The sequence below is a fragment of the Dermacentor silvarum genome, chromosome 7, assembly GCF_013339745.2.
Source record: "Dermacentor silvarum isolate Dsil-2018 chromosome 7, BIME_Dsil_1.4, whole genome shotgun sequence".
Lineage (NCBI taxonomy): Eukaryota > Metazoa > Arthropoda > Arachnida > Ixodida > Ixodidae > Dermacentor > Dermacentor silvarum.
Genome location: NC_051160.1, coordinates 99,534,630 through 99,552,648, shown reverse-complemented (window position 1 = coordinate 99,552,648; position 18,019 = coordinate 99,534,630). Strand labels below are relative to the sequence as shown.

General features: G+C 48.8%; 1 protein-coding gene across 12 annotated transcripts in view; it reads right to left on the bottom strand.

The window, feature by feature from the left end:
* LOC119459033 (sphingomyelin phosphodiesterase) overlaps positions 1-18,019 on the bottom strand; it is a 145,535-nt gene that overhangs the window by 39,969 nt on the left and 87,547 nt on the right. For 2 of the 12 annotated variants that reach the window (XM_049671066.1, XM_049671074.1), the window contains one exon: positions 1,063-1,170. The exons of 7 other annotated variants lie outside the window; for them this stretch is intronic. In XM_049671066.1, coding sequence (XP_049527023.1) covers positions 1,063-1,170 — 108 coding nt within the window. Of the gene's footprint in view, positions 1-1,062; positions 1,219-11,844; positions 12,040-18,019 lie in introns of all 12 variants that reach the window. 3 more of the 12 variants (XM_049671065.1, XM_049671073.1, XM_049671064.1) reach the window with 2 other exon arrangements.

Below are 18,019 nucleotides of genomic sequence, written 5' to 3'. Positions count from 1 at the left end.
CCGACAACGGGACTTAAAAGCATTTCATGCGTAATTACCAAATTACGTTGCTGTGTTGTGTCATGGTATCCTTTCAAATGTATATAGATCTAAGATTTTCTTTTACCGACAAAAATTAAAGTTAAAAACACGTCTGTGCTCATTGAACACGGAGTTTCAGATTTAGGTTCTCATAATCTGGATTGTTGAAAATCTCTGTGTAAATAAACGTGCACTGCAGATTATTGCGTAAATCATTGAATAAGTTAAGTGCTATTAATCACTCAAAGCTGCAGGGTGCCCGTGGTAGGTGAGCACAAAAGCAACTGGAACGTCAATGCTTTTATTCGCAAAGTTTGGGAATTAATATGGTGTCATCCTCAGAATTCGTTCCAAGTGGATCAGCGTCGCGAACTTCACAGATACAATTTTTAAATTACAATTTGAACCATACCGTAATAAGTTGAAAACTGAATTAGTGAATTCTTGTTAATTAGTTGAACATGGATTTCAATTTTTTGTGCAAGTAATGTCCGCCTCTTCGAGTAGAACAGCTCATCAACTAAAATTTTGCTATCTGCCACAGGCAACATTTAAAAAATTTGAAAGTGTTTGCTGAAACACCCGGTATAAGCGCCAATTCTTATTAAATGTATTATTTGTGTCACCACGTCCTCTCATTTTTTATAAGTAAAATATGTAATTTTGTAAGCGTTTCAGTAGATTACATTGCAGTCAACGGAGTAAGACACTGTAACAATGTATCCGTGTCAGAAAATATGCATCTACACAAGCAACACGTCCATGAGAAGGAAAAGCAGGAATGCCCCGTGGGGAAAAGACTTCAGGTGACTAGGTGATTGCCCGCGGTAACTACGAAAACCGGTGGCCCATGGTAAAGCGGCGCGATAAGTTAAAATACGTAGGTAAATTGTGTGGTTTATCATGCCTAAACTGCACATGGGGTTATGGGAGACGCCGTGGTGCTGAACTCTGGAATACTTTTGAGCACTTGGGTTTACCATGCGCTCAATGCGCAGTACATGAAGGTTTCAGCACTCCGACCTCATCGGTAGGCCATACCTTCGGGCTGGGAGGCACAGGGACAGGCTTCTCGGTTCCAGGCAGAGCGATGGTCCATTTGAACGTCGCCTGGCCACCGCAATCTTCACCCAGCACCGAACCGCACACCTGTTCGGCGCTCAGCCGGGTCTTCCTCATGACGTAGATGAACTGATCCTGCGCCCAGAAAATGCGACGGCGGTCTGGAGTCATCGCAATTTCGTGGTGTAAAAGATTATCAGCACAGTGCGATTTCTACAAGACTGAAATGGCAAGCAGTGAAGCTTAGTAATATTGCAGAACGCCTCAAACACCGTTTGCAGGTACACGAAAAAGTTTTAACTTTTTGATCTCCGAGCCAAACAATCTTACCACAGAAGCGGTGGCCTCTGGGTGCCATAGAAACAGTGAAAGTTGTCACACACAGGTCTTCCATTATGTGGAATTAAAATGAATGTTACTACGGAAAATAGTTCATGTAAGGGCAACTGCACAAGAAACGCGCAGTCAATTTCGGCGACAAAGTGGCCTAGAATGGTGAGCACAGGCGGAGGAAAAACAGGCCACAGTTCCATAACACCCTCCTTAGTTCACATAGACATTGAGATGGCGTAAATCTTTAGCACGACTGGACGTTCTTCTCAAACGCTTATTAGGCATACGATGACGCTCGACAACTGGGTGGCTTAGGGGAGAATGTACAAGTATGAAAACGGGGAAAGAGCTGAACTGTCGGCCTTGAAACACGAAAAAAAAATTACCAAAGAAAACATTTTGGTTCGTTATAAAAAATATGCACTCCTCCACGTCCATTTGTTGCAAGAAAAATGTTAAGATAGCGTTTGTTGTTTTGTAACGTAATTACGTAGATGGCAGAGCCTATGACCGGTAGATGCAGGGTGTTTCAACGAACACTTTCTAAAAGATTTAAAGGTTGCCTGTGGCAGATGGCACAATTCTAGTTCATGAGCTGGTCTACTCGAAAAGGCGGAGATTACTTGCACAAAACTTGAAATGCATATTCGACGAATTAACATAAATTTGCTAATAAATTTTTAAAATAATTACCTTATGGTCCATATTGCAATTTACAAATTCTAGCCGTGGAGTTCGCAAGGCGGGGTCCTCTTGGAACGAATTCAGAGGAGGACACCAGTTTCGAGATATTAATTTCCGAACTGTTCAGAGAAATGGATTAGCGCTCCAGTTACTTTCCTAACAAAACGTAGTTTTATGCAATGATGCACAAAAGTAACTGGAACGCCAATCCATATCTCCGCAAAGTTCGGGAATTAATATACGGAACCTCACGGAGGTTACGGTAGAAATGTGGCTGGTGTGTCGATATAATTGCTATCAAAAGAATTTTCAGAAGATGTCAAGTATGAAAAAATGTCACAGTTTCGCCCTAAGGGCGAAGCAATGAATGCGATACCAACACAGCAATGTCATACGAAGTAAGGTGAGCGGCTTTGGTAGCAATATGAATTGTAGTAAACATGAGCTGATTAAGTAAGCAGGTGTGCTGCGGCGTAAGTAGACCGACATGAAGAGAGACTCAATGACCAGGAGAAGGCGCGTGTGAAACGGTGGTGTTGATGAGAAGCGCTGCCCGTGGGCAGCGCGTGCGAAGGGACACACCTGTAGCGCTGCACTGCCGATCCGGGCAGCACTGCATCTGTAGCGTGCGTTGGAAAATGTGGCCCGACTATTACTAACTGATTGAACAAGCGTGGTGTGAGTGCGCACAAACAAACATGAATAGATCACACTGAATGACTGCAGACAACGACTGTCAAAACGCTGGCAGCAGGCGCATACGCCGCAGCAACGGGCGAAGGTACGTGCGGTCTATCGCTTCAACAGAAACTGAGCGGCGAATGCACAGTGCATAAAGGTCAGAGCCGTGTGGAGATAAGAGACGGTGCGGCGAGCGACGAGCGCGGTTGTTGGCAGAGTAGAAATCCCCCCCCCCCGCTCTCTACGGCACTGGCTTCCCGCGTCCTTATTTGCGCGTGGGAGAGATAAGAGACTGCGGACGAGCGACGAGCGCGGTTGTTGGCAGAAAAGTGCCCCCCCCCCCCTCCCGCTCGCTCCGGCGCTCGCTTCCCGCTTCCTTGCTTGCGCGTGGGAGATTGAGTGCGTTCGCTCTCCGTGATAGCGTGCGTCCCCGCACGCTTCCGCTCGGGCATACGGCGCGCGGCGAAGATTTTATCTATACGGAACCTCACGGCGACGCCGACGGCAGAAATCCGGTGGAAGTCTCCATATGATTGTTATCGCAATAAAAAGGCGAAAGCTTGCACTAGGCCGTGCAAAGCTCAAGACACGGCGAAGCTGGCCGATTGATTACGTTATCTCTCTCTCTTTCTTTCTTTCTTTCGCTTTTTTTCTTTCTTTCTCTCTTCCTTTCTTTCTTTCTGTATTTCTCTCTCTCTCCTTCTTTCTCTTTCTTTCTCTCTATCTCTCAGTCTGACTTTTTCTTTCTCTCTCCCAGGGGAAGTTGTCTTGCAATCTTCAGTACAATGCAACCATATCGTTCCCATAAATGCACGTTCGGCAAGCGTGGGAGTATTGCGCAGTGGTTATGACACTCGCCTTCGGACCGTGGGTTCTTTTTCATGTGTGTATATACAGGGTGTTTCAGCGAACACTTTCAAAAATTCTTAAAGCTTGCCTGTGGCAGACAGCCCAATTCTAGTTAATGAGCTGGTCTACTCGAAGAGGCGGACATTACTTGCACAAAAAATTGAAATGCATCATCGACTAATTAACACAAATTCACGAAATAAGTGTTTAACTAATTACCTGATGGCCCATATTGCAATTTACAAATTGTAGCCGTGGAGTTTGCAAGGCGGATACACTGGAAACAAATCTCGGGATGACACCAGTTTCGAGATATGAATTCCCGAAATTTGCGGAGACATGCATTGGAGTTCCAGTTAGTTTCTCAACAAAACTTCGCTTTATGCATTGAAGCACAAAATTAACTGAAACGCTAATGCATTTCTCCGCAAAGTTCGTGAAATAATATCTCTAAACTCGTGTCATCCTGAGAATTAATCCCAAGTGTATCCGCCTTGCGAACTCCACGGCTACAATTTTTAAATTGCAATATGGGCCATCAGGTAATTAGATAAAGCTTAATTAGTGAATTTTTGTAGTTAGACGATTATGCATTTCAATTTTTTTGCATGTAATGTCCGCCTCTTCGAGTAGACGAGCCCATTAACTAGAATTGGACTATCTGCCACAGGCAACCTTAAATAAATTTTGAAGGTGTTCGCTGAAACACCCTGTATGTAACACAACTACTTTTGGCATATAACTACTTATATTTCCATGCAATAAGAAGAAAAAAAGTATGTGTATAGCGCAGTGGTTATGACACTCGCCTTCAGATCGTAGGTGTCCGGGTTCGAATCCTGCCTTGCAAAGAAAGTAATTGTGTTTTATTTATTTATTTCTCTCGGGCGGCGAGCACAGATGTGCCAGGATGAGGTCACGGCGCGTACGCACTAGCGCGCACCTGGCGGGAGCTCGGCGGATCCGTGTTTGTGTAGCGTCGCCTGGTTCATATGGCTACGGCGCGGCAGTTTCGTGCTTAGGGCCCATTCACACTTACGACTAGGCGAGGTCGCGCGACCAAGTTAGTCGCAAAGCGGCCAGTCGCAAGTAGTCCCAAATTGTAGTTTTTCTCGAAATACGACCGTTTCGGGCCAGTCGCTCACTGCTCGATTTTTCAGTCGCGCGACTGCGATCGCATACTAGCTGATACAATCAGATGCGAAGGAGCAGGACGTCCGTGTACGCTGACGCTTATATGACGCGGCGATGACTTTTCAAGCAGACGTGAACGCCATATCGTGAGACTTTCGGTTTAGCGACTCGCCGGTCGCATTTGTAGTGTGAACATCGTTCGTCTTGAGTAGCATTTGGTCGCCATTCGCAATCGGTCGCGCGACCTCGCCTTGTCGCAAGTGTGAATGGGCCTTAAAACTGCGGAAAAAGACGACGACGCTCGAGCCAATGCTGGTGGTGATGATTTCGTGGCACACGCCCAAATTACGGCTAGCTTAAACTGCGGAAGAAGCCGACGACGTTTGAGCCAATACTGATGATGATAATTTTGTAGCACACGCGCAAATTACGACTGGCTTAAACTGCGGAAGAAGACGACGCTCGAGACGATGCTGATGATGATAATTTCGTGGCACACGCACAGGCTACGACTGGCTTAAACTGCGGAAGAAGACGACGACGCTCGAGCAAATGCTGATGATGATAATCTCGTGGCCCACGCACAGGTTACGGCTGGCTTAAACCAATTCGCTGTTTAAAAAAGTTGCAGTGGCTTAGCTTGGCTATGCCAGGATATACGTAGCGTTAGCAAAGGTTCAGCTGATTATTCTTAGCTTATTCTTAAGATTATTCTTAAGATAAGATTATTCTTATGAGTCAAGCTTCTCCGTTCTTCTGCGCTGTTGAGCAGAATTTGCGCTCTCCTTCTCCATGGCTATACCACATTGGCAAACGCCAGTCAGAAGCGCAGCGGCTCCAACGCAGTGTCAGACGGCGACTGCACAGCGAGCGCGCGCCGGCGCCAGTGCGTCTACCACGGCTACGACGTCATTCCTCTGGAATGCGCAGACCGGCGCCGGTGATCCGCGCACGGCGGCGGCGGAGTGCGCGAGAGGTGCCGGCTCCGGTGGCTCCGATGCGCATGCCGTGTGACATCACTGACCCTTGCGCATGCGCAGCACGGCTCTTGATGTGCCGCGCGAAACGGGCTTGGCTAGGCCAGTGTAGCTAACGCTAGAAAAATGCAGCCAGTGCCATGAAAGCTGCCGAAACAGCGGAGCTGTGGTCGTTTTGTTTCTGCGGTTGCAGCGTACGTTTCTGTGTATTGCCGCTCGCGCCGAGCAGCGTCCATCGTGCGAAGAGCGCGCGGCACAAGAACCTGCTATGATACACAGGCGTCTGCTCCTCCTCTCGAATTGAATTGAATGAATTATGAGGTTTTACGTGCCAAAACCACGATCTGATTATGAGGCACGCCGTAGTGGGGGACTCCGGAAATTTGGACCACCTGGGGTTCTTTAACGTGCACCTAAATCTAAGTACAGGGGTGTTTTCGCATTTCGCCCCCATCGAAATGCGGCCGCCGTGGCCGGGATTCGATCCCGCGACCTTGTTCTCAGCAGCCCAGCACCATAGCCACTGATCAACCACGGCGGGTATCCTCCTCCCGAGCGGCGTCCCGAGAACCGAGAACGTGCGGCGCAAACACCTGCTTTTTATTCCCCGGCGCCTATCCTCCTCCTCCCCGGCGCGCGCTCCGATTTATCGGCTCCTCTCCTCCCGGCAAGCGGGTCACGTGACCTCTCCGGCTCTGCTCCTGCGTGACGGCCCCGTCTTCGACAGCGGACGCTCGACTAAAAACATCTCGGCTGTTAATTGCCTAAGATACCCCCCCCCCCCCCCAAGGCCACCGATCTTCAACCGCACAAAGGCGAACCCCAACCTCGACAGCCCTTTCATATTTCTGAACTCCACGCTGCCCTTTCCAGTTTGACGCGAAACACATCGCCAGCAAAGGACGAAGCAATCAAACCTTGTCTGGGAGGTCTCCAGCGAAACCACCCAGACAAGGCCATAAATTGACTCCTCGAGCAGTTGAATAACTGCTGGGAAAAAGGTGAGCTCCTGGAAGTATAGAAGAGGGCAGAACTCACTATGATACAAAAACCTAACAAGCAACTACAAATCAGCAACATAATGCCCATCTCCCTTACTTCCTGCGCCAGAAAGCTCTTTGAACACATGGTCCACGATCGCCTTACTCCATGCCTAGAAGACTCAGGACTCCGACAGCTCCTCTCAGCAGAAGATAATCATCATCATCAGCCTATAGTTATGTCCACTGCAGGACGAAGGCCTCTCCTTGTGATCTCCAATACTCCTACAACTCAAGGAGGACTTCTTGGGCTACTTAGAACGCCGCAAACAGTTTTCTGCTTTAGCGATAGATGTCAAAGGAGCCTTTCATATTTCGAAGCATGAAGCAACCCTCCAAAATCTCCAAGAAACAATCTGCGGAATCTAGACCCATCAATACGTACAATACATCCTCAAAAACCGCACGACTACGCTGGGTATTGGCAACCTCCAAATCGACAAATTCGAAATTCCCAGCAAAGCCACTCCAGATGAGTCTGGGATTTCACCTTTCTTGTTCAATTTCACCGTGATTAAGCTCCCGCAACAACTTGATGACATCAAAGACTTTAACCATGTAATACAGGCCGACGATATAATGTTATGGACAAAAGCATCCACAACCGTACAGCAGCAAACAGCCCTCCAAGAGGCAATCGACCAGATAGAACATCACCTCGCAGAATGCGCTCTCCAGTGCACCGTCCAAAGAGGAGAGATACCTATTCCGAAGTATAACACCCGGGAAAAACCCCCTCCACCTTCCCCCCTCCCCCCGGTATCCCCAGATCCAAAAGTCTCATTAGGCGTATAATGACCCAGATAAGAGGACTCAAAGAGCTAGAAACCATCCATAAACCAGGTCACATATGACACCCTCTATCTACGCCTCAATAAAGCTGGGAATGAAAAACTAAATATTATCATCAGAAAAGCAATCTAGAGCGCACTAGGACTTCCACGTATGACCTAAACCATGGTACTCCTGAAACTTGGCCTCCATAACACCCGGGAAGTAATGAGTGAAGCGCACAGCGCCAGCCAGCTGGAACGCCTTAAGCTGCCTCAAACCAGCAGAGCAGTACGTCGCAAACTCGCACACAGCGAAAACTTCATAGCAGGATGAGACACGAAAGTGCGATTACGGCCACTTCTCGGAGTGCTTATCTCAGTTGCTGCAATACCTTGCAACATGCATGCAGCACAGCACAAAGACATGCACAAGCAAGAATTCGCGCGATCAGCAAGAAATACTCCAAGTACACTAGGACGAGATATACAGATACGGAAACGCATCCTGGTATAAGAGCATATGCAATTATCTCGACCAAGAACCAAGGGAATGAGCTAGTCGCGGCGCCCATACCGGCCAGAAATCTAGAAACGGCGGAGCAAGTGACCATCGTCTTCGGCAACTCCCCATGCAAGACCACAGTCAGCATCTTGAGCGACTCACAAACAACGTGCAGAAACCTAGAAAAAGGCCATTTCTCTGCCGCAGCACTGAATATTCTAGAAAATATAACAAGACAGCACGAGAAAGAACTCAAGATGAAGCGTCAGAATCGCTACAAACAATCGATGAAAAATGGTAGGCAATGTTAACGGCATCGAGCCTGAACAACCAGCGAACTCTTGTTGAGCGGGCATGGGCCGCTGCATTAACCAACAGCTTTCTGGACTGAGAGAGTCAACCACGTCGGGCGAAGAATGAACATTTTCGCTTTTTCGCACGTTAAACTTTTATTCCTCCTCCTTCCCTTGCAAAGTATATTAGAGAATATCAGCAATATTTTTTCACAGACAAAATTATTATACCGATTTATGTGCCGAACTAATAACCAATCAACTGTCACTTCAAGGTATCGAAAATGCTACTAACGCCGTAAAGTTTAGCTAAGTTAAGATTGATATTAAGTTATCAAATCCTTCACATGTAAAATAATACGTTTGGCCTGGTCGGTTTAGAAAGTGATCTTTTCAATGTTTGAATTGTTTGAACCCTCCACGGCACCGCAGTGGCTATGGTGTCCCGCTGCTGCGAATATATCTTAACGATGTGCCGAGGAATTTTAGGAGGAAACGACAAAATAAATGTTGTTGGCTATTGTGTGCAGTAAGTCACATTATTTTTTGCATATGCTGAATTGAAACTTTAGAGTCAGTATTTGTTACCCAACTTCGCAAGTATTAACATTGGTTACAAATTTCTATGTGGAGGTTGTAAAGTCCTGTAGTAAATGTCTGCTTTACCAGCTTCCGACTTCCTACTTTTACAGCGTAAGCTGTTATGGGCTCATTCCAATAGCCGTTTCGGGTCGCCATGATGCCGCCCCAGCGTCCGCGCTTAACCGCTATCGCAGGAAACGGGAAAAAAGTACCCGATTCCCGCCGGGATCGAACCCGCGCCCGCTGCCTGGAAGCCGGATACACTACCACTGAGCCACGCAAGTACTTGCTACCGGGCAGCGGAAAATACCCTAATGAAAACGCAGGGTGAGAGGACTGGAGCCTCCGCCAGTATGGTGGCGCCATCTTGGTAAGATGCCTGCAAACGCAGCATCCGCAGGCGCAGACGACGATATGCGATTCAGACGAGGCGCGCAATCAACGAGCTCCCGAGCTGCCGAGCCTCCACCAGTATGGTGGCACCATCTAGTAAGCTGCCTGCAAACGCGGCGCGCCCGACATGTATGTTCTAGTTGCAAGGCTTGATCGGTCTCAGCAGCCTGCTGTGCAGAGAACGTTACAAGCCGCAGCTCGGCGTCGACGCCGGGCGGACAGTTCAGATTGTTCTCGTCAAAACGAGGCGAACAGTGTGCCGCGAAGACTCTGTTGTGCGTGGTTCCCAAATTGGAGATACTCTTGAGCCGCTCCACTAGCTTACGCTGTGACTGCGCCGCGCGTGCCACGCAGGCCTGTGACTTTTTTTTAATTTATGTAAACATTTTGTCTGCGCGCAACTGACAGCCTAGAAAATATTCAAAAAAGTGCGTGACGTGCCCACTGGCGATCAGTGATTACCGTGTTCTCAAACGCGCTACTTACGAATTTAAGGTGCACTTAGTCTCCTTTGATGGTACCTAAATATTGACAGCGCAGCCTGCTTATCATTATCATGAACTACCGCATTGGAGGTTGATCATCTCGTCAATTGCGGTGTGAACCTCTGCGTATCTATGCTGTGACGGTATAAGCGGCAGCACACATGAATAATTGCACTGCTCGTTTACACCCGGCACCTGCGAGAACAGTGTGTTGTAGTGCGCAAACAGGCATGTCACATTCCAGAGGGCATGTAACATCTAGATCATAGTAAGCTCTTTGGTTTTGTCGGTCCCCTTCATTCCACCTTCGTCGTGATGATAGTCGGTACCACGGTGGTTTGTACGATGCACCATAGAACAGCTTACAACATTTTATCGTTGGTGAGAATGTCGTGACCTCACTGGTCGCCACATTCACAAACGATTGCATTGTGTTGTGATAGCTTTAAACTGCTTTCGTCGGTGAGAAATTGAAAACTACTGTGTGACGGACGCTGTGAGAGGTCGCGAATATGAACGGGAGCATGTGCAGGTAAACCTTTGAGGAATAAATGCTGAGTACAAAAAAAAAAATTGGCGACGGTGATTTTCAGCACATGTGAGTATGGCTGGGAGTGAGCGTCAGTGAGTGATGGTGAGCGGGAGTGGACTTGAGTATGAACGCGAATGGATGTCAGTAATTGTGAATGAACGCGTGTGAGTGCCAATGAATTTGAGTGCACATGAATGTGAATGACCACATACATTCCTGGAATAGTAACGCCACAGCGTTAAGGGTGCCCTGTCGAAAAAAAATCCGGTGTCGGCGCCGACCATCGTTAGGCGAAACATCCTTCCGAACCACGACCAAGCTGGCCCTCTGTAGACACTAAATACTTCTTTTACCACTAATGCTGCTCACAATTTGTCTTACATTCTTTACAAAGGTGTTCCTCGGAGTTTTGAGAATTACAGCCCACAAACAAATGTGATGAGACAAAACAACGACAGCGCACGCCTCTTATGTTAAATCCTCTCAAACTGATATATTAAAAGTGCGAAACAATAAGATCGGCCCACGCAAGAGGCCACGTTTCTACTAGAAAGTGCGCCATCGTGCATAGCGTTCACCGCCAGCGTTTCCCAGTAAACATTACGGTTACATTAGGGAGCATACATGCAACGCTGTTTGTAGGCTCCCTAGGGTACATAAGCTGCATTTGCCGGGAAGCGTGAGAAAGAGTCAAGGATCTTTTAATGCTATCGCGTTCCACTCTTAAAGGTGAAATTTAGGCGTCCTCCAAATTTTGGTGAGTGAATTTGAGTGAGTATCGACTCATTCTATCAACCTATGGGTATATGCACTGAAAATACCTTATACCCGTGTCACACGGGCGTTTGGAAGGCCTTCCAACCGATAGTCTGTGGGCTCAAACGTCAAGTTCGAGATGCAATAAGGGCGGTTTCGAAGGCCGCCGAGTCAATAGTCTGTCGAGTCAACGGAGAGCTCTACAACTCTATCGAAACCCCGATGGCCTTTGAGCAAGGGAAGCCACATCAAGTGGCGCAGTTTTGCCACAGTTTCGCTCTCAGCAACTTAGGAACTAAACATATATGTAAAAGATATAAAAACGATTTTTTGAAATATTTAAACAAAACTGCAATAACTTTTAAGTGCATTTGGTATTGTTTATTTTTGGTGACATGAAAACAAAATTAAAGATCCCCAGCACCACACAATTATTGGGAGAAATGCCTGACACACGCAACGGCCTGCAAACCGTGCCGTTTAGCAGCCACAACTCCTTTGAGTTGATAGATTTGAGGCGTTTCGAAGGCCGCCAACTGGAAGGCCTTCCAAGTGGGCCGTGTGACACGGGCATTACATATGGGTCGTCGTCCTAGCACTGCTATTATATGCGCTCGCACTTCTCAGTTTCTTGTTTGTGGTTGTTTTGCATTACAAAAGATTACAAAGCCATCTAGGCAATTGTGTTTAGGTGTATGCTAATTTGGGCGCAGCCCAATGTCTGAAAGGAAAGAGTGTGGGGTTTACCTTAAAGGTACTAGCGAGGCCGTCGCAGACGCGCCTTGAGCCAGCGAGCCAAAACAGTTTGCATATGCGCCTCAGGTCGTGGATGACCACCTCACCGGACAGGCCACGCCGGATGTCGGTGAGCACACCTTTCACGAGCGAGCTACATATGCTGCAGCTCAGGATGCGCTTGCCTGAAAATAGATGGGACATCGACTGCGAGCACATAAAAGGCAGGAATCAGCATTTTGCAGCAAAAGGCATACATGTGGTACTCTGCTATAAGCCATATGATGCGCTCGCCTGTCTAGCATTCCATTGGGTCGTAACAAGGTAATTTTTGCAGCGAAGCTGTGAAGGGCTCATTTTTCGATCGTCGCGTATGGAAATAGAAAAACTCTCATTGGCTGTATGCTGTATGTGCTAGTGAAAGCGCGCGAGGGCGAGGGACGCGGGCTGTCACGGGAATCGAACGCACGGCGGAGAGCAAACGCGACTTATGTGCGAGTGAAAGCACGCGAGAGCGAGAGACGCGTGCTTTCACGGGGAGCGAACGCACGGCGGAGAGCAAACGTGACTTCCCAGTGGAAGGGGAGTTGTGGGCGAGGAGGTATCGAGGCACCCTAGATTGTGCGTGTGCGTGCCCGCTCTCCCACTGCGGCTCATGCGCGCAGCCCTGCCAGCCTCTGCCGCCGACTCTCTCTGGGCTCTTGCCCGCATCTCACCTTTGGCGCTGAGCCGTGCTCCCTCAAGGGCTGCAGAAGATAGCGCCAACCTTTCCCTTTCCCTCAAGAACCACTTATCATCACCTAACAGAGTTGACAACGGCGTTTAGCCATTCGTCAGGTAGCCAGAGTTTTGACAGCGGTTGTGTGCGGTCACACTACAGTGCCTAGAATATAGTATATTCTAGGCACTGTAGTCACACAAACAACGCGCACAACTGTTGTCGACAGAGGCGGTGTTTTGCCCGCGTTCGCACCGTACGCGCCTGGCGTTGGTGACGTGTTTATGAAGAACGTGCCAACATTTGCCGTACACCCTATGGCGGTGCACCGTAGCGAACATAAGGCCATGGTCCCTGTGATCACTAAATAAACGAAAACCACCTGATCATGTATATATTTCTCATTCTTTATTACTTCAAATAACTAATTACACCATCGCATCTTAATAGTCGCAATTGGAAATACCTAATTCCCACCATTGTACAGCTTCGCTGGTCTTCCATCTCCACCCCAGTGGAAGGGTTGACCGATTTTTTAATGCGGTTCTGTGTCTATGCAGGCTTATTGAAGTCATTGCCAAGATGAAATAGCCTTCTGCACTTTATAAGGTGGGCCACACGATAAGCGACATGGAACCTGTCCTGTTCTTTCACTCCTCCCGTCGTCTGCTCTATTGGCTATGTTGAAGACTAACTACACAGGTGCACCTGTTAGCATCGATACCCCTTGTCGTGTGGCTATAGAAATGTTTGAGAATTTCTTTAAATTTATTTGTCTGGATGCACTTTGACGAGAATGCGCTCAAAATTATGTTAATGTGTGGAAAGCCCTTTCGTCTAGGCAATCTTTCCAATCTCCTTGTAGGAGCAGAAAATCTAAGGCAACATAGAAAAACACAACGGCAGCGTTGCTATATTTTTCGCAACAATTGATATAAACAAAGGTTTAATATCAACTTTAATCCACTAAAGCAATGGGGCCCTATTAACATTCGTTATGAAGAATTTGAAAGGGAAAGCAGACCAAATCGAGTGTTAAAAAATACAAAGATTCCATACCTTTCAGTCAGAATGCTTATTGGAGGAAGGCCCCAAATGCGATAAAGGCAGGTCCGAAATTACGTTTGCAAAGTGTTTATTTATTACCATTCGTAAAATATCCTATGTGTTACAATTGGCACAGTGCCAGAAGGGTTAGGCATCAGCTTTATCCGGACCTATATATCGCAAGGAGAATGCGTTCTAAATTGTCACTGCTATTTAAATAAAGGGAGAGTTCCTTTAACACACCAACTAATATGTACTACAGTCCTTTCGCATGGTAATCTATGAAAATGCGCAAAGGAAATATAGAATACACGTAACATACACGCTATCCCATAAAACCATAGTTTTTTCAATGTTGAAAGCTTAAGCGGCCCTTCGGTTAGACCTAGTGCCCCTGTTCTTCCACCTCGAACGACGTTTCGACACTATCGAGATCCGCCCCAATGGCGAACACCTGACCACGAGCCCATACGCTATCATTGTAGCGGCGTGGGGCACATTACCCGCTATTGACCTCATCGTTAGCCGTCGTTTTCATGCTCCACGTTTTACTAACGCTACAATGACACCCAGCACCTGCCATTTGATGCTCCGAATGACCCAACATACTGTGATCATGGCCCTTCTGCGTCCACCAGACACTCGAGCCGCTTTTCATCGCCGCACCCTTCTGCACGATCATTCCCGGAAAACTGACGGATGCCGCTCTCGGAGGTGACGCTGCATTGCACCCCCGGCCTGCAAGTCCTCTCCTTACATTTCCGACAGGTGAGAACCTAATCACCGTAGAAGGTGATGCTCTACCTGTAACCGCCCTAATCGACACCGGCACACACATCTCAGTCATAAGCGCTGATCTTCAGAAGCCGCTCAACAAAGTGCTCATACCTGCCGAGTCCCGCGTATTACAAGTCGATGATGGGGGAACGATGATGGGGGATAGAGTGTGCCGCTTGTGTCAGCGTCAGCGGTCGCTACAGATTTGATTTGTTCCAAGTACTTGACCATTGCGTTCAGGACATGATCCTTGGCCTTTATTCCTTATCTGCTCATCATCATCACCAGCCTATATATATATATATATATATATATATATATATTGTCAAGGTGTTTATTGACAGGATTGAGAGGTCGAACTCGGTGCGGCAGTCAGAACCCTGCGAGCAGTCAGGACAAGCCCCGTGCGTAAACGCGCTGGTGATGCGCCTGACCGACCGGCACTTCTTCGTCGTAGTTCATACACCGGAGATGCACCTGAGTAACCGGCACTTCTTCTTCCTTACATTTGTCCCCCGGAGAAAAAGACGCCATCCTGGCGATCTAAGCATACGGTAACATAGAGGGATCGTAGAAGGGCTTGAGCCGATCTACGTGAACCGTTTCGCGACCGCGACGGCGCTGATCAGAGGACGGTGACACAGGCTCGACGACATAATTCACGGGGGAAGTTTGTGCAATTACACGGTAAGGTCCGTGATATCTTGGGAGCAGCTTAGAAGAAAGGCCGGGAGCTACAGGTGGAACCCACAGCCAAACCAACGAATCGGAAGGGAAGCTTGGTGGAACAGAGCCACCACGACGGAGCTTCTGTTGTGTCTGATCTGCGGTGGTAAGACAACGGGCGAGTTGTCTGCATTCTTCAGCATGCTGCGCAGCTTGAGACACAGGAACACATTCCGATGAATCAGGCTGGTAGGGGAGCATGGTATCGATGGTGCAGGAAGGTTCACGGCCGTACAGTAAGAAAAACGGAGAAAAACCAGTGGTAGCTTGAGTGGCAGTATTATAGGCGAACGTGACGAACGGAAGCACAGCGTCCCAGTTGGAATGGTCGGACGCGACGTACATGGCGAGCATGTCGCCAAGAGTACGGTTGAAACGCTCCGTCAGCCCGTTCGTCTGTGGATGGTATGCGCTAGTGGTCCTGTGGATGATGTGACACTCCTTCAGAAGCGACGTCACGACTTCAGATAGAAATGCGCGGCCTCGATCACTGAGAAGTTCCCGAGGGGCTCCGTGACGAAGAACAAAACGCCGCAGTATGAAGGATGCAACATCTTGGGCAGTTGCAGATGGAAGTGGAGCGGTTTCTGCATAGCGTGTGAGGTGATCCACTGCAACGATAATCCAGCGGTTGCCAGCACCAGTACAAGGAAGCGGGCCGTAAAGGTCGATTCCGACCCGATCAAAAGGACGGGATGGGCAAGGAAGCGGCTGCAAGGGTGCGGCCGTGGAAGTAGGGGCCGACTTTCGGCGCTGGCAGTCGAGGCAGCAGCGGACGTACTTCCGAACGAACTTGTACATGCCAGGCCAGTAATACCGGAGCCTAAGGCGGGTGTAGGTCTTTAACACGCCACCGTGTGCACATTGGGGATCAGCGTGAAACGATGCGCATAAATCAGCCCGAAGATGACGCGGTATTACTAGGAGCCATTGCCGACCCTCGGGGAGATAATTGCGACGGTATAGGAGTTGGTCGCGAATAACAAAGTGATGCGCCTGCCGCCGTAGAGTCCTAGACGCCGTAACAGTGGTAGGATCAGATAGAAACTCCAAAAGCGAAGAAATCCACGGGTCCTTGCTCTGCTCAGAGCGCATGTCATCGATGGCAAGTGCTGAGAGGACAAAGTTGAGTGGGCAAAGACGGTCAGGATCAGGGTCAGGTGATAGTGGCGAGCGGGAGAGAGCGTCGGCATCGGTGTGCTTGCGTCCAGAGCGGTACACAACCCGGATGTCGTACTCTTGCAAACGGAGTGCCCAGCGTGCGAGGCGGCCAGAGGGGTCTTTCAATGAGGAGAGCCAGCACAGCGCATGGTGGTCCGTTACTACATCAAATTGGCGGCCGTATAAATAAGGTCGAAATTTCGTAAGGGCCCACAGTATTGCTAAACACTCCTTTTCTGTAACAGAGTAGTTTAGCTCCGACTTTGTCAGCGTGCGGCTAGCATAAGCAACGACGTATTCCACAAGACCACTTTTGCGTTGGGCAAGAACCGCCCCAAGGCCGACTCCACTAGCATCGGTATGGACTTCAGTTGGGGCATCGGGGTCAAAATGCCGCAGAATAGGAGGAGAGGTGAGCAGATGGCGAAGGGTCGTGAACGCGTCATCGCATGCTTTCGACCAGGCGGATAGGGCGTTGTCTCCAGCCAGCAGTTGAGTCAAAGGGGCGATGATCATGGCGAAGTTCTTCACAAAGCGGCGAAAATAGGAGCAGAGGCCGACGAAACTGCGTAGTGTCTTCAGATTAGTGGGCTTGGGGAACTCGGCAACTGCACGGAGTTTTGCAGGATCCGGAAGCACGCCTTCTTTGGATACCACGTGGCCTAAGATGGTAAGCTTACGAGCAGCAAAGAAGCATTTTTTCATGTTAAGTTGCAGGCGAGCCTTAGTCAGACAGCTTAATACCTCTCTGAGTCGTTGGAGGTGAGTCGAGAAATCAGGTGAGAAGACAACGACATCATCTAGGTAGCACAAACACGTGTGCCACTTGAGACCGCGCAAGATACTGTCCATCATACGCTCGAACGTAGCGGGCGCATTACATAGGCCGAATGGCATGACATTAAATTCGTATAATCCGTCCGGTGTAACGAAGGCGGTTTTGGAGCGGTCAGACTCTGCCATGGGGACTTGCCAATATCCAGACCGCAAGTCCAAAGAGGAAAAGAACTCGGCACCTTGCAAACAGTCAAGAGCATCGTCTATGCGCGGTAGGGGATATACGTCTTTGCGCGTAATTTTGTTAAGACGTCTGTAATCAACGCAGAATCGAATAGAACCATCTTTCTTTTTTACGAGGACAATAGGTGATGCCCACGGGCTATGGGACGGCTGAATCACGCCACGCCGAAGCATATCGCTCACTTGTTCGTCGATGACGCGGCGTTCAGAAGCTGAGACACGGTAAGGACGCTGCCGGAGTGGGGCGTGCGAACCGGTGTCGATGCTGTGCGACACTGTGGTGGTGCGGCCGAGAGAAGGTTGATGGCAGTCGAAGGAGGCGGCAAATTCGCGTAGCAGGCTGACAAGTTGCGCGCGTTCTGTGGTTGTCAAATCACCGGAGATTGACGGTTCGAAGCACTCCAACGGCGGTCGAGTCGCATTGTCGAGCGCGGCGAGGGATGTCAAATGCGCGGTGTCGGGAGCATCGAAGAGCATCGAAGAATCCACAATTTCAGCATAACCGAGGCACTCTCCGTGATGCAAAGTAACCGGCAGGAAAGACACATTGCACACACACATCACACCACGGCCAGCACTGATGGCGATGACGGCAAAGGGCAGCGGAAGGGAACGGCGACGGGCGAACAAGTCACATGGCGTGAATAAGACGGTTGCGTCACGTGCAGATACGCAAGACACAGAGACGACGGCGGCGGACTGAGGAGGGATATCGGTAACTTCGGCCACAATCATTTT